The 25,402-nt window shown below is 31.3% G+C and overlaps 4 protein-coding genes across 5 annotated transcripts in view; 3 read left to right on the top strand and 1 right to left on the bottom strand.

The window, feature by feature from the left end:
* Positions 1-3,215, top strand: part of LOC108694485 (TBC domain-containing protein kinase-like protein) — a 3,922-nt gene extending 707 nt beyond the window's left edge. Inside the window, exons 3-12 of the mRNA XM_018204028.1 lie at positions 6-255; positions 338-612; positions 720-866; positions 940-1,222; positions 1,308-1,485; positions 1,782-1,988; positions 2,068-2,327; positions 2,385-2,512; positions 2,591-2,753; positions 2,819-3,215. Of these exons, the coding sequence (XP_018059517.1) occupies positions 6-255; positions 338-612; positions 720-866; positions 940-1,222; positions 1,308-1,485; positions 1,782-1,988; positions 2,068-2,327; positions 2,385-2,512; positions 2,591-2,753; positions 2,819-2,926 (1,999 nt within the window). The 3' untranslated portion in view covers positions 2,927-3,215. The remainder of the gene's footprint in view (positions 1-5; positions 256-337; positions 613-719; positions 867-939; positions 1,223-1,307; positions 1,486-1,781; positions 1,989-2,067; positions 2,328-2,384; positions 2,513-2,590; positions 2,754-2,818) is intronic.
* A 120-nt stretch (positions 3,216-3,335) lies between these two features.
* On the top strand, positions 3,336-7,719 carry LOC108694324 (protein broad-minded-like). The gene is made up of 8 exons (XM_018203741.1): positions 3,336-5,067; positions 5,147-5,484; positions 5,560-5,756; positions 5,832-6,242; positions 6,332-6,651; positions 7,056-7,233; positions 7,297-7,512; positions 7,600-7,719. The coding sequence occupies exons 1-8, from the start codon at positions 3,392-3,394 to the stop codon at positions 7,717-7,719; spliced, it is 3,456 nt and encodes a 1,151-aa protein (XP_018059230.1). The 5' UTR covers positions 3,336-3,391.
* Positions 7,720-7,941: 222 nt separating this feature from the next.
* Positions 7,942-11,763, bottom strand: LOC108694269 (apoptosis-inducing factor 1, mitochondrial). 2 transcript variants are annotated; one of them, XR_001932072.1, is made up of 13 exons: positions 11,678-11,763; positions 10,690-10,994; positions 10,554-10,611; positions 10,320-10,480; positions 10,127-10,257; positions 9,861-10,036; positions 9,588-9,779; positions 9,326-9,516; positions 8,968-9,220; positions 8,737-8,891; positions 8,421-8,663; positions 8,147-8,280; positions 7,942-8,067 (listed from the first exon to the last, which is right to left on the bottom strand). XR_001932072.1 is itself a non-coding variant. In XM_018203647.1 (12 exons), the coding sequence occupies exons 1-12, from the start codon at positions 11,748-11,750 to the stop codon at positions 8,209-8,211; spliced, it is 2,010 nt and encodes a 669-aa protein (XP_018059136.1). In that variant the 5' UTR covers positions 11,751-11,763; the 3' UTR covers positions 7,942-8,208. The 2 variants fall into 2 exon arrangements, 1 of the variants encoding a protein (XP_018059136.1); XM_018203647.1 differs by having other exon boundaries at positions 7,942-8,280.
* Positions 11,764-14,385: 2,622 nt separating this feature from the next.
* Positions 14,386-21,151, top strand: LOC108694316 (cap-specific mRNA (nucleoside-2'-O-)-methyltransferase 2). The gene is made up of 4 exons (XM_018203731.1): positions 14,386-14,633; positions 15,215-16,817; positions 17,048-17,591; positions 20,968-21,151. The coding sequence occupies exons 2-4, from the start codon at positions 15,348-15,350 to the stop codon at positions 21,060-21,062; spliced, it is 2,109 nt and encodes a 702-aa protein (XP_018059220.1). The 5' UTR covers positions 14,386-14,633; positions 15,215-15,347; the 3' UTR covers positions 21,063-21,151.
* Positions 21,152-25,402: the final 4,251 nt, after the last annotated feature.

Raw genomic sequence — 25,402 nt, 5'->3', positions numbered from 1 at the left:
ATTATAAATAAATTTTCTTTTCTCAGTTCTCCAAAATACACAGCACCAGAGGTATTTCTAAATCCTAGTCCGAGTGGTGTTAAAATAGACTCTTGGTCTCTGGGAATGATTATAGCGGAGCAATTATTAGGACAACCTATCTGGCCTGGTATAAAATTATCCCAATGTTTGAGGAGAGTTCTGAGCTTAATATTGTGTGACACTAGCATATTTGAACGTCTTGCCAGAGAAAACAATTGTTTCCATATTTATGAAGTATGGATTTATCTATTATGTATAATATTATAATCTTTACATTATAATGTTATATATATTGTAACATTTTTGTATCATATAGAAATTACCAAGAGAGCTAAAGGAATTTGTAGATTCGTGTCTGCAAATTCATCCTACTAAGCGTAAAACTCCAGAGGATTTACTGGAGTTGCCAATATTTGCGGAACATTTAATAAGAAATACACAAGAAAAGGAAGAAAATCTCTATAAGAATGTTATTGTTAGAAAAATGGATGAGTTGTATTATCTATGGCAATTGGCCGGTGGAGATATTACTGTAGATCTAAAAAAGCAGAGTCTCATTAGATCAAGACCACCTATCTTATCTATTCCAAAGTAATTTTCTAATATAATATATAAATTTTTCAAATATATAAAATAATCATTCATATAATTATATTGTTCAGTGCGATTATATCAAATATTTGAAATTTTTATTTCAGCTTAGTCATATTACTTGGTCAAATGTTTGGTCAGAGAGATACTGCTAGTCTACTCGATGTAAGGGTCGTAAAAGTTCCTATGGAGACTCTTCGCCAGCGTTTAGCTCATATCCCATACATAGCAAACTATCCTTGGTTAACAAACCAGTCAGTTCATTTTTATCTCTCATCCTATATCTATCTTAATATTACGAACTGTTATAAAAATTTTACATTACAGAATGCGAGTTCAGGCACAAGAAGATTTGACGAATGCCGCATCTCAGTTGCCATTAATCATAAGGGAGCGTGATACAGAATATCAGTTTTATAGGCTTGTCCTATTCGACAGACTTTTACAAGCTTATCCGCTCACTCAGGAAGCAATTATCGAGGAAGCACATAAAGATATACCGCCTCCAGTTAGAGGTGCCGTATGGGCGGCTTTACTTGGTGTCACTGGCGATATACAAAAGCGTTATGACATGATTGATAAGGAAACGCCCACTCATACTGATCGGCAGGTATATAATTGCATATTATAATATGGTACTCAACGTATAAATTTTGCTAATAATTTGATTTCAGATAGATATATAATAATTTCAGATAGAAGTAGACATACCGAGATGCCATCAATATAGTGAATTACTGTCATCTGGTGCTGGACATGAACGATTGCAAAGATTGCTAAAGGCGTGGGTCAGGAATAATCCACATTATGTCTATTGGCAAGGCCTCGATTCGCTTACAGCTCCGTTTCTTTATCTAAATTTTAATAATGAAGGTATCATTATTCAATGCATATTTTTGTTTCTTTATCTGTAACTGGAACATAAAATCCTAATGACTCTAAGATATTTTTCTAATTTTTAAATAGTGTAATGATTTGAAATAATTTTATATTTCACATCTTATTTTTCGTGATTTTGTTTTGTTACAATTTTTTATAGTTGAAAATTTTTTAAGCTTTTAAAACTATATTTGTAATAACAAAAAACTTTAATAGGATCTATATATTCCTTTAATTATAAAAAATATGTTTTCCTGTTACAAGTTAATGTTTTGCACAATTGCTTTTAGCTCGAGCTTTTGCGTGTCTATCAACTTTCATACCGAAATATCTCCATAAATTCTTTCTAAAAGATAATTCAGCAGTGATACAGGAATATCTGGGCAAATTTTCCCAAATTATTGCATTCCATGATCCCCAATTAGCGAATCATCTGAAGTCTATAAATTTTGTACCGGAACTTTTTGCCATACCATGGTTCCTAACGATGTTTTCACGTAAATTTTGCTATTAATATTTTTTCAATACATATTATTAATTGTTGATATAAAAATTGAAAAATGATTAATATTTTAGACGTATTTCCATTGCATAAAATATTGCATCTATGGGATAAACTATTGCTGGGAGACTCGTCGTTTCCTCTCTTAGTTGGATTAGCGATATTGAAACAACTGCGAGATTCCTTATTAATGTCAGGTTTCAATGAGTGTATTCTCCTGTTCTCTGATTTACCCGAAATTGACATAGAATTATGCGTTAAAGATTCCATGACAATGTATCAAAACACACCTGCTAGTATTACATACAGAAAACACCAGTACAACACAGCAAAGGTACAGTATTGTTGTAATTGATTATCTGCACATTATAAAATTCTAATTAATTTGTAGGATGCAAACTGGATTGAACCCGAAGCAGGAACCGAAAAGATGCCAAGAATAAGTGTGGAAGACTTTTTAAATCTTTACAACAATTCACCAAATAAAGTCATAGTGGTTGATGTACGTAGTAATATACAGTAAGTATTTATTTTCAAATTGTAATAACAAAATTTTGTTCAAAGGATTTATTTCCTAAACTAATCTGTTTTTAACAGATTCGAGAGGGGTGCTGTTCTCGGTAGTATTAACATTCCATTTACAAGTGTGCAATTATCTCAAACTCATATTGACACACTCGGGCCACATGCAAAACCGTTAACAGATAATAAAAGCAGTGTCGTTGTGATTATTGGACCGCATAATCAAAACAATGCACTGGCAAGTAAATCATATATAAAAGAAAATTGTGAAGAGATATTTAATTGTAATATATTTTCTAATAGTTTGCAGAATTTCTGGTAAAATGCAGTGTCATAGGAGTCTGTTCTTTGCAAGGCGGAATGAACGCGTTACGCTCCAAGTCTCCGAATATTATAGTACCTGCACGTTAACTGAATTACATAATGGCGTTATACATATAATACTCAAATCTATACCAGTGCTGAGGTTTAATTGCACATTTCAGCCGATTTTCAACTTGTTATCTAAGACCGATTGGCATTTAGGCTGTGCATTGGCTGTGCACAGATTGGTGAAATAAGGGGGCAGGAACCAAGCTAAAAATCAGCCGAAATGTGCAACTAAATCCTAGCACTACTCTACACAGTACAATTGATATATATCTATAAATCTGTATAACGATCTTGTATAACAATTTTGTTATAAAAAATTTCATTGTATCGCGTCACTCGATTATTCACAAATGATATGTCATATATGATTCGTGTGTACACCTCCAGTTGCTATGACAACGAATGTCAAAGTTGTAGACACTAAAGCTTGTTGTAGACATGTGCCTTTTGTTGCACACTTTTTAATTAGTTGTACTCATATAATATTAATTTAAGTAAAAAAGTATGGATAAAGGTGTACCACCGGATCTTCACAAATGGCTAAAAAAATGCTTGAAAAAGAAGTTCGGAAAAATTATACAAAGCGCTATAGATAAGGAGCAGGTGCCTAGCGATATCGCTTACAAGCTCTCACATTCGAAGGATATGATTGCTTTGTTGAATTCTATGAAGAAGGTAATTACCGAGCAATACATAGTGGTAAAGCCTTCATCCGCGACATCACAATCGCAATCGCAATCATCACATTCCTTCGCCAGCGATCTCGCAGCAGACGACTGGACTTCTCCGCAAAGAAATGCAGAAGAATATAACTGCATTATTGACAAAATTAGTCGTGACAAGCCAGTCCACGTGAGACTGGCTGGTTATGAAATTTTATTAAAGATCGAATTATCCAACATAAATAATAGTTCTCAGTGGGATGTTTTCCAAAAGACATTGCTGGATGGTCTCACAGATGATAACAGAGCTATATTCGATGCCAGCATGCAGGTACATGCAAGGTTGCTGAATTGTTCACAATTAAACCATACTTACAACAATTTATTAAACGCATTCAATGCGCAATATCATTCGCAGAAATTGCGCGAGACTCTGCCTACTTTAATCTCTGGAATTAATTTCAAGTTTTTCCTGCATGAGAAACTGTTTTACATAATGCATCTGATAGTTCGCTATCAAGAAGAAATGTTGAAAAACACTAGGCTCAGCGACAAGACTGTAGAAGAAGTTATAGAGCAATTTATAGTATTTCTCAGTACACACAGCTTTGGCAACTCGTTGCAACCTAAAACTTTAAACATGCTAAATATTATCTCGGTATTAGAGCCACAAGCCAAATGGAGCAAAAGGTGGCTTCATAGTCTCTCTACCAGGAAAACTTTCATCGTTATTCTAGCAAAGTCTCCGACGTTTCTGCAAAATGTTATTGAATGCGTTAAGAACGGTGTGGCAGAAACACCTTGTTCTTTGTCCATCTCTATTATGGATGAAAACAATGAGCTATGTATTCCTGGTAATACGATAGAAACTGCAACTTATCTGCATTGTTTGACCTTTGTCTCACAGCTCTGCAGCTATGAAGCGGGTAGAAAGTTGCTCGCGGAGAGTTCATTAAAAACGCCATTTGAAGTGGCTGATTTCTTAATAGAATTATTGAACTCTTTAAATAAGTTAGCAGCAGACGCTCCGAGTGGAGTGTATAATGCTTCCTGTAACGCTCTTCAAAATATGCTCGATGTTTCGAATGTACTATACAACATTGACTTTTACCATGCCACATTATGTCGCTTGGCATCTCTTTCTGAAAATAATATAAAGATTTGGCCACATACGTTAAACATTATTTCTCACATGATAGATACGGTAGATGGGCCGGCATTTTTGACTACAAATTGTAAAGAGCATTCAACAAATTTTGAAAATATCTCATCAAAGTGCCCAGTTGCAATCGTAATGCAATGTATATCGAATTTATTGAAACAACCGTTTTCTATAATGGATATAAAATGTATCCTAAGTTCGTTTAATCTAATAGAAAAATTATTCGATATTTATGATGTTTACGAGGCCGCGCAAGAACAGATTGAGATGCAGTTCTATCCAGCCGTTACTAATTTTTACAAAAGAATAAACAAATGCAGTGTTGAAAACGAAAATAAAATTCAACAACTTGATAGGTAGATTTATAGGAAAATAGATTTTATTTCTGAAAATCTGCTTGCAATCATATATATAATCTCTAAAATTATATTACAGTGCTGTTAAAAAAGTTTTATTAAAAATGGTATCAATACCACTCGGATTGCAAGCGCTCGTCAATGAGAAGTTAATATTCGAAGAACTGATTCGCGGATTAATCGCTCCTTTAAGAGTAATCTGGAGTTCTACTGACATAGTCAGCTTCATTTCATCGGTTGGTTATTTTGATCTGGGCTACAATGTGCTCGCAAATCTCGGATCTCATGTTCTATCAACTTTATTGTCGCAAACCTGCACGAACGCAAAGGATCCCAGATTTTTTTATGATCCTTGGGATAGAGAAAATGTTGACGAATTTCTACATATTCTCACATTATTTTCCCTTAATTTTAATTGTACGAAACTTAACTATTTATATTTTTTATTTTACATATTCTTAACATATAATGGATATATACATCCATTAACAGGTTTTGCCGCGTTTATGGTCAATGATAGCGAATCGAATAATGATAAGGAAAAGGATTATCCTTCGAATTTGTTTGAATTACTGCAGGCTGCAATAGATGAGGATTCAATTTATCATTATTTAGCTCTTCTATCGTTGAATACTATAATTTGGAATTTAGACGTTTGTGTTTATTTATTAAATTTGTTAAATTTCCAGGTAATACATTATATGCGATGAAACAACAGTATATTTGCAGCTAGTATATTTGTATATAATAATACAATTTTTTAGGAAGCGCTATTAGATATTCAGAAAAGTAGCACAATTTTCCTTGAAGTTCGCAAAGAACAAAGCGACGATGACACTTATTATAAGACAGAGGATGATATTGATGATGGTGATAAGACAGAACTGCGAAAGGAATACATAATTGATGAATGCAGTTTCATACGAAATGATATTTTATTAAAATCATATTACATGACATATAAAAAAAAACAATATGTGATATCATTTGAGGAATATGAGCTTTTTTCGGAGTTTCCACCTCCCAGAATATATGCAGATATGATGGATTACCGAGAAATGGAATGCGATTCAAAGCTGAACGATATGCTGCAGGAGGAAAGGCCCGGATTGCTAGATATTAGTTGGGTTTCACAAGTTAGAGCGGTTCATAAAGCTTCGCGATATCCAATTAAGGTAATTTTATCCAATTAAGGTAATTTTACAAAGATAAATTTAATATTACTATTTAATAACAGAAATTAGAAAAATAATTTTTATTTTAGAATTCCATGATGACGAATTTGTTAAATCAAATGCACAAAGCTATTCCAACTGCGGAATGGGTAGAGCAGTTTGAATGGCAGGAGAATATAACATACGATACAGATTATTGGCTTCCAGAAGATATACATGCTATTAACATTGTTTTGAATTATGCTGAACAACGAGAGATTTTAAAGAACAATAATGACAGTCAGAAGAATTTGAAACAATTCATTCATTCTGCCTACATATTTATACAGTACAATAAACCAAACAGATTCGAAGGTTTTGATTGGTTCTTGGCAACAGTGTTCATTATCTGTGATGGAGATGTGGATAAGTAACTCGATATATATATTATTTTTAAATATTTAATTTATTATTGGAGAAAGTAAATTAATATAAAAAATTGGAGCCTCAGCTGACCGCGAATTAATTCTTTGACAGCTTTGTTTAATTTCCGGTTGATTACGTATAGTGGCATATATAGTTCTTGTTCAATCATTTTTTTGCGAGATTTTAATCACAAAAAATTGATCGAACAAGCATTTCAAAGCAATCAATAGTGATTAACTCAAGCAAATCATATATCATCATTGGCAGGTCTCAGATTGAAAACTTAGTTCTCATCGAGTCAATGTTTCTTTATTATCATCAACCCGTCTCAATATTTTCTTTTCATCATTGACCAGATGCTATTATATCAACATATTATCAAATATGCTAATTAGCAATTGATTATAGATGCAAGACTTTTATTATGCAAATAATTCAATTTCCATCAACATTGCTTCTTTGGCCGAAATTGGGTAAAGTTATCGATGAAAAAAATAACGAAGGCACTAGTTCGCAGTTTACTTTTATGCAAGTTTTAGAAACTATGGTTAACATCGAGCTTCCAAATATTAAATATGGATTAAAGGTAAATTTTGTAATTAAGAAAATTTGGTTACCTAAAAATATGTTTTGATTTTCAAACGAAAAGGATGTCTTCGGTGTCAATTGGTGGATGATATTCAATAGAATATTGTCGCAATGCTTCTGGGGAATCCTTCCATGGAGCGAAATCGTTCATTTTTTTGCAATATGCATTTTGTACCCATCCGATTATATGGTGTATTATTCTGTATCACTCTTGCAATTCTGTCAGGAAGAGCTATTGCAGGATTTAACGAACCGAAAAATGTGGCCGGAATGCATGGTATATACATGAAATGTATTAGAGTTATTTTCTTTTAATATAGATAATTAGATAATTAGATAATTTGCTAAATGCATTTTTATACAGGTATTGGACGAGTATCGCTGTCATAATTATATTACGTATATGGATAATTTAGGTCAACGATATAGAAATCGGATTTTACCCGCAATGACTAAAAATTTAAATTCGGAAGATGAAATATAGATTTTTTATATATATCTCACTAGCTTGTTAATTTAAAAAACACGAAAAAAAGATGTGTATCATTCAACATTGTCGAAAAAACAAATTACACATTCATGCAAAAGAAAATATCTTAAGGATTCTACATGAAATAATTAAACACCAGTAAAATGTATGTATATAACAAATAACAATTATCGTAATTAATAGTTTTTCTATTTCCTATAAATACTTTCAATTTTCATTAGCTATAATGGATGTATGTACACTTTGCACATATATGAAAACATTTTGTGTATAGATTGTATTTAGAAATCTTCAAATGTATACAACATAACATTTACTCTGGTACTCGCATAATTCGCATACCTGCGAAATCAAACGATATACGAGTTATCTCGCTTGCAGATTTTCCAATGATAATATCTCAAACACAGAAATCAGATACCTTTTTACGGTACAATAATCTCTCAATATTGTCATTCACTCTTTTATTTGTTAATTAAACAATCAATCTTCATGGATTGTAAAAAGTTTTGCTACTTCATTTAAATCGTCATACTTCGTGTTTCCTGCAAGAACCTGAAATAATATAAAAATTATTTCTATTTAAATTATATAATGTTAAATTATATAATGTGTTGATTATATCCGAATAAATCAGGAATATTTGAAAGGAGTTATAATATAAATATAACACAGATTAATGCTGATAAATTTACCCGTCTGGCAAGCGACATTCGATTGAAAATATTCCACAGAACTATGCCTACTACAGCATCATCTCGTAGATAGAAAATAACACCCTTCTCAAAATCTTTGTATTTCGTAGATTGTTCTGGTTTTACTTTATCTTTTTTCTTTTCTTCTGTATTATCTTCTGTATTATTATTTTTTACAATTTGTGATATCGATGATTCCGATTTTTCATTAGATTGCGAGATTTCAGAATTTGTTTTTTGTTCCTAGAAAAAAAAATAGTCCCGAAAAATACTTTTATAATTCAATATATCATGTTTCACTGTAAGGATTATTTACATCGCTAAGATTATTAACTGATATCGCATTTCCTCCTGTCGTTTTTGCAAAAACTCCAACAGTTGGCAAAGATGAATCTACAATACCTATCGCTTCATATCCTACATCAGGTCCTAAATCTGACCAAAACATTGATTGATGCAGATAAGGTTTACCTGTACAGAGAAATTTACGAATCCATATTTTCGTAAATGCATTATTTTAAAAATATCTTTGATTTTGTTGAATTACCTGCGCCGGTCATATTTTCACCTGCTAATCTTCCAGAGGTAACTGCATGATCATGATGTTCGACTCTTCTTCTACCAAGTTTAACGTCATAGAAACATGCGGCGTCTCCAGCAACCCAAAGATTGCTTCTCGCCTCTAATTCAGCGTTAACGAGAAATCCTCCTATTTTGGAGTCTATCTCTAAATTGGAACTTGTTGCCAAATCTGTATTTGGTTGAACACCTACTGCTACTACCACTTGATCAGCATCAATCTTTTTTTATCACAAAAAAAAATTTCAATATAAATCGAAGTACTTAATTAATTACATAAAGTTATATAATTATATATAAAATTACTCTTGAATACATAAACATACAGTCTGATCACCAGTGAGGACAAGGGACAATCGACCATTTTTGTATTTATAATCTTGAACTTCTGTGTTAGATATGGTGTGAACACCTTCTGCTTCAGCTTTTTTCGTGGTCCATTCACTTAAATATTCTGGTAATACTTGTGCCATTATAAATTTTTCTTTATAAATTTGGAAAATATTTTTAGATTTATCTACAATAAAATATAAATTTTTTTCATTATAAATTATTCACAAATATTTTGATAATGAATAAAAAACTTACAACTCCTAGCAAGTGCGCAAGCGAGTTCCGAACCGAGAAATCCACCACCGATAACGACAACATTCTTGCATTTAGGATTAGAAACATTTTCTTCCAAATCTAGAAAATTATCTTTCGTTCTGAACGTTGTAACCTTATCTTTTATATTGTCCTCAGCGGATTCGAATATCGGCAGATTTTTAGGCGATGCACCTGCAAATACAATTACATATAGAAAATTTAATTTTAAATTTTGATTTTATTTGTCTGATAACAATTTGGAACAAAATTTACCAGTTGCAATAAGGCATTTATTGTAATTTATTTCATAACTATTTTCGAGAGTCACAGTTTTATTTATAACATCGATTTTTGTTACTTTCCAACCCATGGCTACAGCAACTCCACCCTTATCTGATTCGATAAGATTAGTAACATTTGAGTAAAATTCTCGTGGCTCATAGAATATACTATAAAATAAATATAAACATTCTGTATGCAAGTAAAAAGATAATTGTAAGGACACTATTTATTGTATGTTTAAACTGAGCAAAATTTACCTTCTCTGAGTTCCATTCCATTGATTAAAACGTAATTGTGCAGTTGTATCTCTATCTGTATTATACCAAAGTTCTTTAGATAACGGTGGTCTCATATATGGGAATTCTTCCTCTTGTGCTATAACTAAAACCTGGAAGAAAATTCTTATGTGCACAAATAAAAAAAAAGAAAATCTATGAATATACTCCATACTTTAGCTTTGGGATCTCTAGATTTAATTGATCTAAATGCTGAAAATGCAGCTGTTCCTCCACCTATTAATAGATAAGGAACTTCTTTGGGGATTAATTTGGAATCTGCTGGAACTTTTACTTTGTTTTTAGATCTCAATTGCCTTCTTCCTTCTTTTTTTTCTAAAAGTAGAAATAGTATGTGTAAATAGTAATATTTCTATTATTCCAACATACAATTTTTTATTTAACTTACGTTTACTTTGGTTTTTCTGTTGATCTGTTTTGTCATCTTTCAAAAAAGATGAAGATATCTGTTAAAAACGTTACAATAAAAAAATTGAATTAATCAGTATTCTTAATCAAATAAAAATTGTCATACATTGTAATACCTTGTATGCAACTCCTGTCACAATTAAAGCAGCAACTAAGTGCCAGTAGCTAAATTGATATTTTCCATTTTTTCTAAAATCTGAGCCTTTTTTGTTCGGTTGAATCGGTTTGTTATTTGGTTTACATCTTTCTTGCGGTACAGGACAAGGCGCTCCAGTTTCACAAACAGGAATTGTTTTTTGTGACTTAAGATATTTAGATTCAGACATACATTCCTCTGGCTTAATAGTGGTACCTAGTGGCTTATGTAGCTTTTTATTGCTTGCATCGCTATTGTGGCGTAAGTTATTAATATTTACAATTCCTGTAATGTTTTTGTAAGTTATCAACAGATATTATAAACAAGAAACATTGTTCTCAAAAAATTCTTGATAATATATTTGATAATATATTTTATATGTAACATTTTTTACTGCATTATTCATATTACTGTCCAGCTAGCCACTTTTAGTCAATAAAAAGATGTTCTCTGATTCAAAAAGATAACATCACTTTACTAGTAAAAAATAGTAGCACAATAATACAAATGATACAATGAAATACTAGATATAATACATAAAATGTATTATATTTTAAAATTAAGAATATGAAAAAGATTTATAAAAAAAAAATATTTATTACAATTTTCTCAAAAGACGCGAAAATATCTTTACATTTCAAGTTATTAATAATGTAACATAATACAACTTCACAAAACTAAAAGAAAGTGTCTCCAGGTTAGGTTATTCGCTGTCTATTTCAGATTAGATAAGTCGCATGGCAGAGAGATTGTAAACACAGTTCCGTTGATCCAAACCATACAATTATCGCTCGGAAGGTTACGCAACCAGAGTACAGAATATTGTGCATAAAAAAAAAAGAAAATGACGAAAAAACGTAAAACAAGCGGAGAAACAAGAGTGTTCTTTTAATATCCTGGACAGGCATGAATCAGAACAAGAAAAAGGATAGAAAAGAAGAGTATTCGCTGAGATAACTAACACTCACCGGCGTATTTTACAAATCGATACAATTGATTCACATGTGTGAGCCTGACGGGCAATTGGCCGCAGACGAACATCTTTGCTGAGCCGGTTGTCTTTATGCAATATGGTGGGCGTTTGCCGTGTTTTCTACTCAGCTGCTGCAGTGTGCAGCGATCAGCCGCTGGCTGTTGCCGCCGCTTTTACTCTGGACCGGAAGGATGCTCGCCGGAAGGATGCTCACTGCGCGACACGCCATTCCCTGGATTCTCACCTTCTTTCCCAAAGTCGCATCAAATTGCGAAAAAACGATCCTGTATTTGTAGCCGCAGGAATGATTGCCGATGAATGATAACTGATGGGCAAAACAAGTGAATTTTTTATATTGCTTCGTCGCGATGCGCGCGTATATACATCACACACGATGATCCGGTACAAAATGCTAGCGAGACCACCTTTTGCCTCTTTTTAGCGCATTCGCGCCGTTTCGAAGGTGACTCCAGAAATGCGTTCCAAAACTTGACTATGTCAACTCGGGTTGAGTTCAGAAATATCATCCGAGTGTCAATTCGTGTATCAATTGGCTGCGTTCAGCAGACTCAACAGTTGAATGAGCACTCGCTGCTATTGATGTATTCTTCTAGATCTAAAATTCTGATTGGATGATCTAAAAGACTTACATCAATAATAGCGAGTGCTCATTCAACTGTTAAGTCCGCTGAATACGCCCATTTTATCTTTATAGCTTTAAACACAATATGAGGCAATAGCGATAGTAATAGCGATAGCAATAGGAACAGAGGAATTCAACATACGGGAATGCATATGTCAATGCACATAGAAATACAGAATAAAGCAATAGCGATAAATTTCCGACGAGTTGGAATTCTGTGTTTATCGCCTTATAGCTTACCAATCAGCGTTCAGGGCCCCTATTGTTCAAAAGTATCACATACGAAAAACTAAAGAAATTCTATAATTGCATATACTATAACAATTCCTTAATTAGCGATACTTTTGAAGAATCTGAGGATCGATTCTGTATCTTGAAATGTCTTGAAATGAGGTGAAAATTATAAAAGTGAGCGAATTTACTAGAATACTGATTATTTCATTGGTCAAATTTGCTCGCTTTTGTAATTTTCACCTGGTTTGAAGATACAGAATCGACCCCCAGATTTTTCATTCTGTTTATCTGTGCTATAATCTTGAAACAGATAAAAGAATATACTACATTCTATATATGAAATCAGATTGGTTGGCATTTTTATTTCTTCAAAAATTATGCAACGAGAGGCGACAATTTAATATTATATTTAATATTATATATCGGTTATTTCTATAACATTCCTATTATTATTCTTATCGCTGTTGCCTCGCATTGTTTAGGGCTTAAGCTAGTCACACACACTTTCCTAAAGTCCGGATCTACAATAGATGTTTTAAGCTTCAAACGTAAGAAATTGATCAATTGTAGTCGAACGCGAGGAGAATAATTGATTGTGATTCGTCCATTCCTTATGGCTTAAGACTTAAAAATCTTTTGTAGATTCGATACAGTAAGCATAACATAGGTTTTCGATTAATCACATTGCTCGATTCGTTCGTAATCGTAACAATCGAGAAATGCGATTGATCGAAAACCTTAGGGTAAAATCACACGGTGCGGAAAACGATTGCGAAATAGAAAATGCGTCATAGAAGCAACCAATCAGCGTTCTTCTGCGTTATTCCGAATAGCGCTAATTGGTTGTTTCAATAACGCATTCTCTATTCCGCAACCCTTTTCTGCACCGTGTATTTTATCTTTACTGTTAGGGGCTTCGCACAATAAAAGGAACAGAAAATAGAGAGTAAGAATTTCAATCCATCAGAAATCATATATTGTGGAATTATATACAATTTCTGATAGGTTGAAATTCTTATTCTCTGTTCTCTGTTCCTTTTATTGTGCGGAGCCCCTTAATATTTTCTTATAGCATTTTTTCTTGGGATACACTGGATACAGCCTCAACATCTGAGCACAAGAATTGTCGTAACACTTACTTAGACTTAAATTGTAGACGTAAGTAAGACGCACAAGCTGTATGACGTATAACTTATTACCGTGTCTTCAAGAGACGATAATAAATCGTACGTCATACGCCAAAGCTTGTGTTATTTATGTTTACAACTTAAGTCTCTAATTAACCCCCACACCGCACCAGTTGCTGTTTCTTTCTCCATGGAAACGCAAAAAGTGCTACACTCATCTACACTATACTAGAGTGATGCACACCATGATGTACACTACATCATTATTGCGCTAAAATCCTGTTCCTGCTTGACTTCCATTTTCAAATTTTAAATATCACATTGACTCTGCACTGTCCTTTTGAAACGGTGTAGCAAAATCCCACTTCGTGCATAAAATTTGCACTACACCGTTGCCATGGAAACATGGTACATCGAACGAGTTTTTCGCTTATCACCAGCTATGGAAACACGAGATCTGTTTTTTATTGTTGCACTTTTTGAACTGATACACAGTACAATAAATTGAAATGAAACAAATATACGTTTGTTTCACTTCAACTTATTGCACCGGTTCAGAGTGCAGCAATAAAAAACAGACCTACACTGTCTGAGTGTTGCACTGGTGGGCGATAGTGTAGCCAAGAGAAAACGTTATTAGAATTCCATTGAAACGTAATTCTTTGGCTTCTATATTCTATAACTCTTAAGTGTCGATATCATTATATTGTAATTGCACAATTTTTTAAACATCTTTTTAATACCTGTGCAACGATAGCGGACCGACATTAAGAGTTACTGAATAGGAATTTGTCAGATCTATTGTTTCTAGTTATAGGTTATAGCATATTATTATTCGTATTATTACCTATTTTCGCAATGCAAGATCTTTGCAAGATTCAAAATGCAAGATACACAATTATTTTTATTTTTCACTCGATGCACCTCCTTGCATTCCTGTAATCAAGGTACATGCTATTTTTAATTTTTTTTAAGAAAGCAAGCAGAAAAAAAAGGGACAAAATATAAAAAATCCAAACAAAATAAGTTTATATTATCTTTCATTTTAAGAATTGAGACTGCAAATGACATAGCTAAGGGAAATATATGTTATTAGAATATATTAGCTTATTCTAACATTTATCTTATTATTAATCTTAATATTATATTACACATTTTTTATAAATTTATTATATTACGAATTTATTTTTATCTCAGTTTTATAAATATTATAGTTTTATCATTGAGTCATTCTGTCACATAAATTTTATACAATTCTATTTACAAACTATTTGTATGCGAATCAGTTTACAAATTATAGCAATAAGATGTTTTAATAAAATATGTTTTTATTTTTTTTGTGATCTTTTTCAGCAAGAGACACAGTGATTTCATCTTTTTTTAATATTAACAAATGACAAGAATGTAATAATTAATTATGCTATACTGTCATCTGTTTTTCTTGTTAGAAAGCAATCAAAATTGTTCTCTAGTAAGATCCTATGATTATGTAACAAGATATATATTTTGACTGCAACTTTCATTTCAGATATGACATAAGATAAGGAGAAAGAATTACTAAGAAAATTTTATTGAGTGAATTTTAAAAACTACAACTATTATACATACAGAATAAAAGTGATTTGCAGTTACAGTTTAAATTAGTTTATTTAGATGCAAAGATGGAGAAGAAAGAAAAAAATTTTTCTTTAAAGCAATCACAAACATTGCAAGACAAGAATGATAAGAATACTGATTTGTCATCTAATATTTCAATATTGTTCGAAAAGCATTTTGCTATCTCAAATGTACAACAAGATACACAAATGTATGTATTACCCGAGGTAGGGTCTATGTTTACAGAACCACCATGGTGGCTGAATAAATTACAAAAGATAAAAAGAGATTTGAATGAGGTGAAGGGTCGTCTGAACAATTTTAATCTCAGTAAATGGCAGCAGCACACAAATCGGATGAATGAAGCAGGTGAAATTATACCTATGGTAAGAGAAAATATACAGGCAGAACTTGTGACTCAAGCCTGGTGTAAATTCTATGAAATTGCTAGCAATTTTTCTCTGGTGCCATTGAATGAAATTTACCAGGAAGTGGACAGTAAAAATTTCAAGTCCGTTCATCTTTGCGAAGCGCCAGGTGCGTTCGTGACTGCTCTGAATCACTGGCTGAAGACAAATGCATCTGATGTTCAGTGGAATTGGCTAGCCACCACTTTGAATCCTTACTGTGAAGGAAATTCGTACGATAGTATGGTCGCAGATGATAGATTTATTAGACACACTCTGAAACATTGGTGTTTTGGTGCTGATAACACAGGCGATATTATGAATTTGAAAAACTTGGACACTCTGATGAAGAAATCCGAATCCCTGGATGGCAAGGGACGGATTCTGCTGGTTACTGCGGATGGCAGCATAGATTGTATAAACATGCCTGGAGAGCAGGAGACTGCAGTGGCACAATTGCACTTTTGTGAAACGGTGGCCTGCTTGCATCTTCTGCAAAAAGGTGGTAACTTTTTGCTGAAGCTCTTCACTCTGTTTGAGCACCAGTCTGTGTGTCTTATGTATCTATTGTCTTGCGCCTTCCAACAGGTCAGCGTAACGAAACCAGCAAGCAGTAAAGGAGGAAACTCAGAAATGTATGTTGTTTGTATGAATTTCAAGGGCAAAGATTATATAGCACCATATTTATGTACACTTAAATATTATTATGACAATGTGCCACCTGTGAATGCGATGTTTAACCTGCGGGATATTCCGGATGGTTTTTTACGGAGGATTGAGCAATGCTGCAAATTTTTCAAGTTTCATCAATGTAAGATCATAGAGGATAACATAAGAACGTTTCACAAGAGAGATAATTTTTATAAGCATCTTTCGACATCATTTGTCAAACGAATGATCAGTATCAAATATCTCGAAGATTACAGATTAAAAAAAATAGATCCTGTAGATAAAATAGTCGGCCGGGAAATAATTGAAAAAAATAACAATCAATTTATGAATAAAAAATTGCACATTGATTCGTACAATGAGCGTTGTAAGAGTCAAGATTTAGAGCCGCAAGAGCGTTTGTTGCAAGTATGGAATAACACGAAAGAGATTGAATGGCCGTCAGAAAAATTTTACGTTGTAAGCAAATTTTTCAATTATGTTTCTAAAATGTCTTTATAAGTTATAAAAAACATACATATCATGTAGCTTTACAATTCAAGAAATTTCGATTCTCATAAAATTCTATTGTATTCGAGATTGACAAATTAAAATTAAAAAAAGATCAATAAAATATTTTAATTTATAGTACATCTGAGATAAAATCATGAATATACATTATTTATAACATGATTATTTTACATTTGTAGTGGAATCTACAGCCATTACCAGAAGCTTTAGAGATACAAACAGGAAAGTTATTTAACAAAATATGTAGTTCACGCTTTTGCGACTCGAAAATTGTGCAAATATTGGACAAAATTGATGACGTAATGCAAGATATGCACATCACCGTCTGCTTTCCACCAGCAGAAATTACGACAGAATTCATATCACAAATTGATCCAAGCTATGAGATATTAAGCTTCCAATTCGTTCAAAATTATGACAGTCATCGAATAATTGCCGAAATTTATGATCGATTAAAGAAGCTCGAATCAGAAAAAACACTTGTTTTAATTGGTTACTCTTTGTTAACGCAGTTAAATATTGGTCTTCTATATCTTTTAGGAAATTCCTTTAATAAGATTATTGTTGAGATTCATGATAATGAAGGTTATCGACTTAAATTGGAAAACTATCGACGCAATGAGAAAGTATTGAAATATTTAGATGAAATTCTGATCGCATCACATAATGCGTGTAAACAAAATATGGCAGTTTGGTCGATAATACCTATAACAATTTTATATGGTAAGATTTATGAATACGTATGTACATGAAGAAAAAAGATATTATTTTTATCCATTTTGATAACATACTTTGTACAATTATATCCTCATTAAGTTGTATACAAAATATTTAATAATAAGTATATTTTGATCAACACAAAAAGAATATTTTTTATTAAAAATTAAAGTAATTTTTTTTTCTTTATCTGCACTTGATATACACACAATTTCTTTTAAGAGAGATTGATATATACGTATATTAGGATGATTATTATTTTAACAATTTTTGAAATTTAATAGGGATACCTTCTGGTTTAATATCTCAAAAAATAACATCACATTTTTTAAGCAATTTTAATCTGTATCACCGGGGTACAGGTTAGGGCGGAAAAATATCTTTGTGGGCAAAATTCGGCCAATACTCTAATTTTTAACCAATTTTTAAAGTTTTTTTTAAATTGCTCAAAATTAAATGAGCTAAAAGTCTATTTTGCGTAAATTTTGATTATGATCCAAAGTAAAAATTGCCGATCCAATGAAATGAGCAGAAAAAAGTATATGATAACGAATATTGAATCGGTCATGATGGAATCAGAAAGAAGCATTTCGAAGGATGCGTAATAGACAGTGACATGCCTATAGCGTTTGGTTCGCCCCCTTCTTTCCCCATCATATGCAATGCTTCACCTTTCTGATTCCATCATGGGATCGGCAATTTTTAATTTGAATCATAATCAAAATGGGCTTATAGCTCATTCAATTTCGAGCACATTAAACAAAAATTAAAAAAAAAAATTTTTTAATTGGTTAAAAATTAGAGTGTCGGCCGAATTTTTCCGTCCATTGTATGGAGCCTTGAAATTCAATATTGCTTTTAAACGGGAATTTTTTATTGTCTTGATAGCTGATAGCTATCAATATTCCTAAACTTCATGAAAATAAAGTTTCAGAGAATTGGCAACATTACAGGGGAACTCATTGTGTTGACAACTGTCTGAATAAAAAATACATAATATATCATATATTAAGATAATTATACAGAATAGGTAATTATACAGAATCTTCTCGAATTCCGATATTTTTCAGCTGCAATGTTGATAATAATCTTTGTTTTAGCTGTCAAAAGATTATTTAAAAAAAAATTTTCATTTAAAAGCCATATTAAATTTCAAGACCCCGTACAGTGAGCGGAAAGATTCAGCCGATACTCTAATTCTTAAGCGATTTTAAAGTTTTTTTTTGCTCGGAATTGAATGAGCTATAAGCCCATTTTGTATAAATTTTGATTATGATTAAAATTAAAAATTGCCGATTCTGTATTTGTTATCGTAATTTTAGTTTTTTTTTGCTCACTTCATTGGAGCAATTTTTACTTTGGATCGTAAGCAAATTTATACAAAATGGATTTTTAGCTCTTAATTTAGCTTTTAATTTCGAGCAAATTAAAAAAAAACTTTAAAATTTATTAAAAATTAGAGCGTCGGTCGAATTTTGTCCTCAAAGGTGTTCTTTTCCGCCTATTCGTATGCCCCAATGGCACTGGTTAAAATTGTTCAAAAAAATCTGAAAAAAATCTGATGTTATTTTTTTAGATATTGATTTTTAGATCCACTTTAGGGAGTGTCTCGCTTAAATTTCAAAAATTGTCAAAATAATCACACTAATATGTATATAATAAAGAAAGGTGGTTAAAAAGAGTTGACTTTTGCCTAAAAAGGTGCGTGTAAAAAGAAGTATTTTTTTACAGATTTTGATTTAGATACGAAAATATTAATAAATTTTTATTTTGAGGAACTTTTTGAAAATTAAACACGAGCATGGTTGGTGTATTTGTTCAAATTTCAATATTCTTGCTCAATTTTCGAGGTGTTCTTCGAACACCACGAATTTTATGATATTAAAAAAAAGTCAAAATCTATTAAAAAACATATTCCTTTTATTTACATCTTTTGAATAAAAATTAATTTCTTTTTTTTAACATCCTTCTTTGAATTGAATATTTATGCCCATATTCATAATCAGGCCTTATATTTAAGGCTTCCTTAAATATAATAATTTATTTCAGATGCTTTATGAATTATTTTATTGACTACTAAGCATCTAAAGATAAAGAGCACAGCGAAATAAGCATGTGAAATTGGCCCCCGTCCAATCGAGCTCAAATTAGTGTCATTAGTTGGAACTCTTGAGATATAAAGTTTCCTCATAAAATCAACTTTGAAATTGCATTTTTTTGAAAGTTATGAGGGGGAAAGCGAAATAAGAAGTGATTTTTCTCGAAAACGACCGAATTTATTGAAAAATATATATGTTGTAAACATTATTTAGGGAATAAGTTTAAGAAAATTTTTTGCAATTTTTGTGATTAAAAAAATAGCTAAAAATTTAAATTTAAAAAATAGCTGTTTAAAAAATTTTCAAATTCTTTATGAATTTATTTTTGATATTTTTAGATACCATTTCTATATTTTGACGAAAAAGTTTCTAGATTGTCTACTTTGACATGTATTGTTTCCAAATCGATCGGAGAGATGGAACATAGTAGAAAATGATAATTATATTCCGCCTTTTTAATGAGTCTCTTCGCTTCTCGCGTTATCTATTCACATCAGGGTGCTTTTTTTAATGTGAGTCTCTTCGCTCATGTTATCTATTTAGGTGTGAGAAGCGAGGAGACTCGACATTAAAAAAAAACTTCGATGTGAATAAATAATGTGAAAGGTGAGGATACTCACGTTAAAAAAGCACCCCGATGTAAATAGATAATCATCCGCGCTGTACGCTGCAGTCACCCAGCCCACGTGGTATTGCATGCATAATTGTTATTTTTAACCATGTTCTATCCCTCTGATCGATTTGGAAAAAATATATGTTAAAGTTTACAATTTAAAGATATTTTCGTAAAAATATAGAAGTGGTATTTCTAAAAAAAAAATTTATAAAGAATTCGAAAATTTTTTAAACACAAAAATTTTTTTTAATCACAAAAATTGCAAAAAATTTCTTAAACTTACTTTAACAATGTTTACAACATATATATTTTTCAATAAATTCGGTCCAGTCGTTTTTCAAGAAAAATCTTATTTCAATTTTTTCCTTTATAACTCCCCAAAAAATGCAATTTCAAGACTGATTTTTGGAGTAAGTTTTATATCTCAAGGGTAATGATATTAATTTGAACTCGATTGATGCGAGGGCCGATTTCATATGCTACACTCTAGGTCTAACTATGAATATGGATATTAGTCTTCTTTTAAGGCTCATAATATCTATAATTCGATAAAGATAAAATTTTTTTGTCAACGGAAAATCATTTCGATCTGAATAAAGAATATTGTCGCATAATGCACTTATTATTTTATTTTTAGTAGATCTTTGACAATACATTTTTTTTCTAGAATACACCAAATTCCCTATGATGATGCTACTTAATCATCTGATGATCAAATTATACACTCGTCACGTTATCAATATGCTTGATAAAAATGCTTGATAAAAAACTATAGCAGTAGTGGAACTTATATATTAATATGATTGTGTGTATAATTATAAATAATTATATGTATGTACATAATTACAAGCATGCACGATAAATATGAATTTGTAAATATTGTCTCTTGTAGATAATATATGCATAAATAACATTTTGTAAAATAGATATTGTAAATAAAATTATAAATAAACTATATGAGAAAGTAGTATATAATGATAATAAAACGAAAATGATAATTATTTGTGTTGTAATTATTAGAGATTATAAGAGTTTTTTGTACAGAAAAAGAATCGTATATTTTACTTTTATTTTTATATAATTTCTTTTTAATTTCTTTTCTCTATATTTCTGTTTAATCAATTATGATGTTAATCAATTATGATATCAATTCTGCTTTAGTTTAAATTTTATTTTCTAATAATTTTAAGCGGCAATAATTTAATCGTGTTATTTACTGAACGATAAATAACAAATTAATAAATACTTCAAACTTTTTAAATATTTCACTTCAAACTTGTTTTATAGCAAGTAGGATATTCAATGTTTTGGAATTTAATACACAGAACAGTGACCAAGATTGCTAAAAAGGGACATTTTCATGGATTATTCATAAATAAATAATTTTTTTTCGAATTTGACCAGGTATATTAAATATATCAGAATTCCTTGTTGGTCGAATTTTTTCTTGATAAATCAATCAAAATTTTTTGTTGATTATATGATGCCTTCTAAAATTCACAAATTGAGAGAATACATTTTTTTTCGTTAACTATATCTGCAGAATTTTTTGTTGATCAAATAATGTTTTCCCGTTAAATATTTATATTTCATAATGCATTATTTATCTTTATTGTTCATCGAGTAAATAAGGATAAATGATACATTATGATCATCATGTGTGAAATGTATTGTTTTATTTACATTGTTTTATTTACAAAGTAATATTTATCTAGAAATTCGAATTAACCTACTGCAACAATCTTCAAAACTTCTTACATTACTCAAAATTGACAGAGAAAAGAAGACATTTTCTCGTTAGCCACGATCACTTTATTCAACTTTACTATAGCATACGACATGTTCGACATAAACAATGCAATATATTATTGCATTGTTGTGATTATATATTAATCCAACTTATGTCGATTGGCACAATAATCAAATTGCTAAAGTATGTTGAGATTAATGTTAATTAAATTCTGGTAATGTCTAATTCATATGTCTATATAGTAGTTTATTAAGTCCATCTAAAAAACATTAAATTTTTATAATATAATATAATGTAATCCATTTATTATTATGTAATATATAATATAATCCTTTATATAATACCTATAATATAATACAATACAATTTATCAAATGTTCTAATTATAAAATCTCGAATGTGTTGTAATAACCAGAAATTCTGTTTGATTAATTAAAATGCATTTGTTTACATTTTTCATAAACCATAATAAAGACATTTTTTTTAATGCATTACTGCGAGAAGGTTTACATATCTGTATCAAAATTATTAAGACGCTCAAAGCTGTACAATTGGAAAAAATATGTTTTCATTAAACTTGATACATTAAATGCCAAATCTATTTTGTTTTACTTTCCGTTTACGCCACATAATATCATCCAGGCAACTGGAGACACTAGAAGAGATTCACGCGCTTATATTTATATTCTTCACTTATTATTTTAAATTCCTCAAGAACTAATCCTAAACGAAACGTTTAGGACATCGCCTAAATGAAATGTTTATTCTCGATACGCAAGGATCGGCGCGGCGGCGTAGCTTAAATAAAAAATTGAGCATCGATCCGTAGGGATCGGCGTGGCGTAAACGGAAAGTCTAGTGCTGTTCCGTAGGGAAAATAATTTCGTTAAATTGAGAAAAATAAAGATGAGTAAAGAAATTTGATCTAAAACATTCTCATATATAGAAACTTGCAGTAACATTGCAAAAATATTGCAATATTGCAAATTGCATTAATATCGCTGCAACATTGTAGGTATTAAGAATTGTTGTTTGAATATATAATACATATTTTATCAACAAATCTTACAGCATTATTATAGAGACATTAAAAGATATTTTAGCTTTTAAGTATAATGAACTGCTGTCACATGTAGAAACAAATGTCAATTACACGTTATATGATTGTTAATTACTTCTATTAATTTATGGCTTCTGCATACTAGACGCGGGGATTACACGACAATTTCCATAAAAAAAGAGGGGATATAATAGTGTTGTGACGAAAATATCCTAGTCAACACAATTTAATTTTTATGGATTGATGACATTGTGTAAGTAGTGTATTGGAGAGTGTATTTGAGAGTAATCTTTTTGACATTTCTGATATATGCCTGTACATAAGGTACATAAAATAAGATAAGAGGCTCCGCATAATAAAAGAAACAGGGAATAGAAAAAAGAATAAGAATTTCAATTTATTCTAAACACGAAGTGTTTAACTAAAGTCGACCATAAATTGACTGGAGAAGTCAAAAATCGACTTCAAAGTCAGTCCGAATGTTGACTAATAGTCGATTGAAAGTCGACTAAAGAAATCAAGAGTCGACTTTTTAATCAAATCTGAATGTCAATTAATAGTCAACTATTGTCTTGAAAATAAATCGACTATTATTGATTCAGTTGAAATGATCGAATAATCAACTTTTGGTTAATAATGTTCCACTTCTTTGTTAAGTTATTGGACATGATTGAAAGATATTTTATAGTTATCAGTGTCATTAAAATAAATTAACACAGAAATAGAAATATTAACTATCCAGAAATTGACTATTCGGAAATTAACTTATTATCAATTTTGGTTAGCTGGAAAGTTTTATTATAATAAATTTTATTTTCCAGAGAAGCACAATATACTCATATAAACTTTTATTGTCATATAAAACAACATAATTAATTATACAGGAATGAACATTTTGAAGAAATTTATATAATAAATGTTTTAATACAATTATTAGCGATTATTGTTCTATAATAAATTATTCAAGCACGTTTTTGGAAATGTTCATGCGAATAAAATAGAATTATTATACGCAGGTAAAATAAAAAACAGGATAATGCGATGATGTAATATAAAATATACATTTTCCTATATATACATATTTTCTCATTCAAGTATAAGAAGCTCTTATAAGCGATCAAAGTTAAATGTTGGGATAAATATATATATATATACTACGTGTATAAGTATGAAATGACTTTTTTCCCAAAAAAAACACGTTAAATTTATTAATTAGGAAGAATGATAAAAAGAGATTTTATTCAAAGCATGCTCCATTGCTTACATATTTTTCCTATCTTTCGGACAATTTGTGGATATCACGCTAGTAAAAATCTTCCCCTTTTTCCGCGAACCATTCATCCATTTTTTCACATCTTCGTACGAACCAAAGCGCTGCTCAACAAGTGCGTGACCCATCGATGCAAACAAGTGATAATCGGAAGAAGCCAAGTCTGATGAGTAAGCCGCATGGGGTAGAACTTCCCAGCTGAGTGCTTCCCGAACTGGTTTTGCCGTATGTGATGGAACATTGTCATGGAGAAAAATGACCTTGTGTTATCTCTTTTAATATTCTGATCGTTTTAAGTAACGAACGGTTCAAATCGATTAATTGTTGATAGCGTTTGATATTAACTGTTTCGCCAGGCTTCAATAGCTCATAATAAACCACATCCTTCTGGTCCCACCAAACACAAAGCATCGTCTTCCTGCCAAAGCGATTCGGTCTTGCGGTCAATATGGATGGTGTGCCTGGGTCTACCCATGATTTTTTGTGCTTGGGATTCTTAAAAAAAATCCACTTTTCATCCCCAGTAATGATATGATGAATGACGTTCTTCTGTATCGTTGGAGCAAAATTTCACATATGTTTTTCCGCCTCTCCATCTGTCTCTCGTTCAATTCATGTGGCACCTATCTGCCGACTTTCTGAATCTTTCCCATCTCTCGTAGGCGATTGGAAATAGCTTGTTGACTAACGCTCAATTGCTCTGCGAGTTGTTTTTGTGTTTGTGAATCATCTTCATCCAGCAATGCTTGCAATTCCACGTCTTCGTACTTTTTGGGCGGTTTTCCATGTTCCTTGTCTGCAACATCGAAATCTCCAATTTTGAAACGCTGAAACCATCGTTCATACGTTTTTTGCGATGGAGCATGTTCGTCATAAGCTTCTCCAAGTAATCGGTATGATTCCGCAGCAGTTTTCAAATGAAAACAAAAAATTAATGCTGTCCGCGAATGCTCCTTATTTGATACAAATGTCGTCATATTAAAATAGGAACACAATACTATGCAAACACTTTTCAATCAAATC

This window comes from Atta colombica, unplaced genomic scaffold (assembly GCF_001594045.1).
Source record: "Atta colombica isolate Treedump-2 unplaced genomic scaffold, Acol1.0 scaffold12, whole genome shotgun sequence".
Classification (NCBI taxonomy): domain Eukaryota; kingdom Metazoa; phylum Arthropoda; class Insecta; order Hymenoptera; family Formicidae; genus Atta; species Atta colombica.
This window is presented reverse-complemented; position numbering and strand designations above follow the sequence as displayed.

Coding starts and splice junctions, on each gene's coding strand:
- LOC108694269 (XM_018203647.1), bottom strand. CDS start 11,750: ATGTTCGTCTGCGGCCAATTGCCCGTCAGGCTCACACATGTGAATCAA. Junction 9,517..9,587: donor TTGCGCACTTGCTAGGAGTT/GTAAGTTTTTTA, acceptor ATTTTATTGTAG/ATAAATCTAAAAATATTTTC. Junction 8,664..8,736: donor CAGTTAATAATCTTAGCGAT/GTAAATAATCCT, acceptor TTTTTTTTCTAG/GAACAAAAAACAAATTCTGA.
- LOC108694316 (XM_018203731.1), top strand. CDS start 15,348: ATGGAGAAGAAAGAAAAAAATTTTTCTTTAAAGCAATCACAAACATTG. Junction 16,818..17,047: donor CGTCAGAAAAATTTTACGTT/GTAAGCAAATTT, acceptor TTACATTTGTAG/TGGAATCTACAGCCATTACC. Junction 17,592..20,967: donor ACCTATAACAATTTTATATG/GTAAGATTTATG, acceptor TTTTTTTTCTAG/AATACACCAAATTCCCTATG.
- LOC108694324 (XM_018203741.1), top strand. CDS start 3,392: ATGGATAAAGGTGTACCACCGGATCTTCACAAATGGCTAAAAAAATGC. Junction 5,068..5,146: donor AAAATTCAACAACTTGATAG/GTAGATTTATAG, acceptor ATTATATTACAG/TGCTGTTAAAAAAGTTTTAT. Junction 6,652..7,055: donor TGTGATGGAGATGTGGATAA/GTAACTCGATAT, acceptor AATTGATTATAG/ATGCAAGACTTTTATTATGC.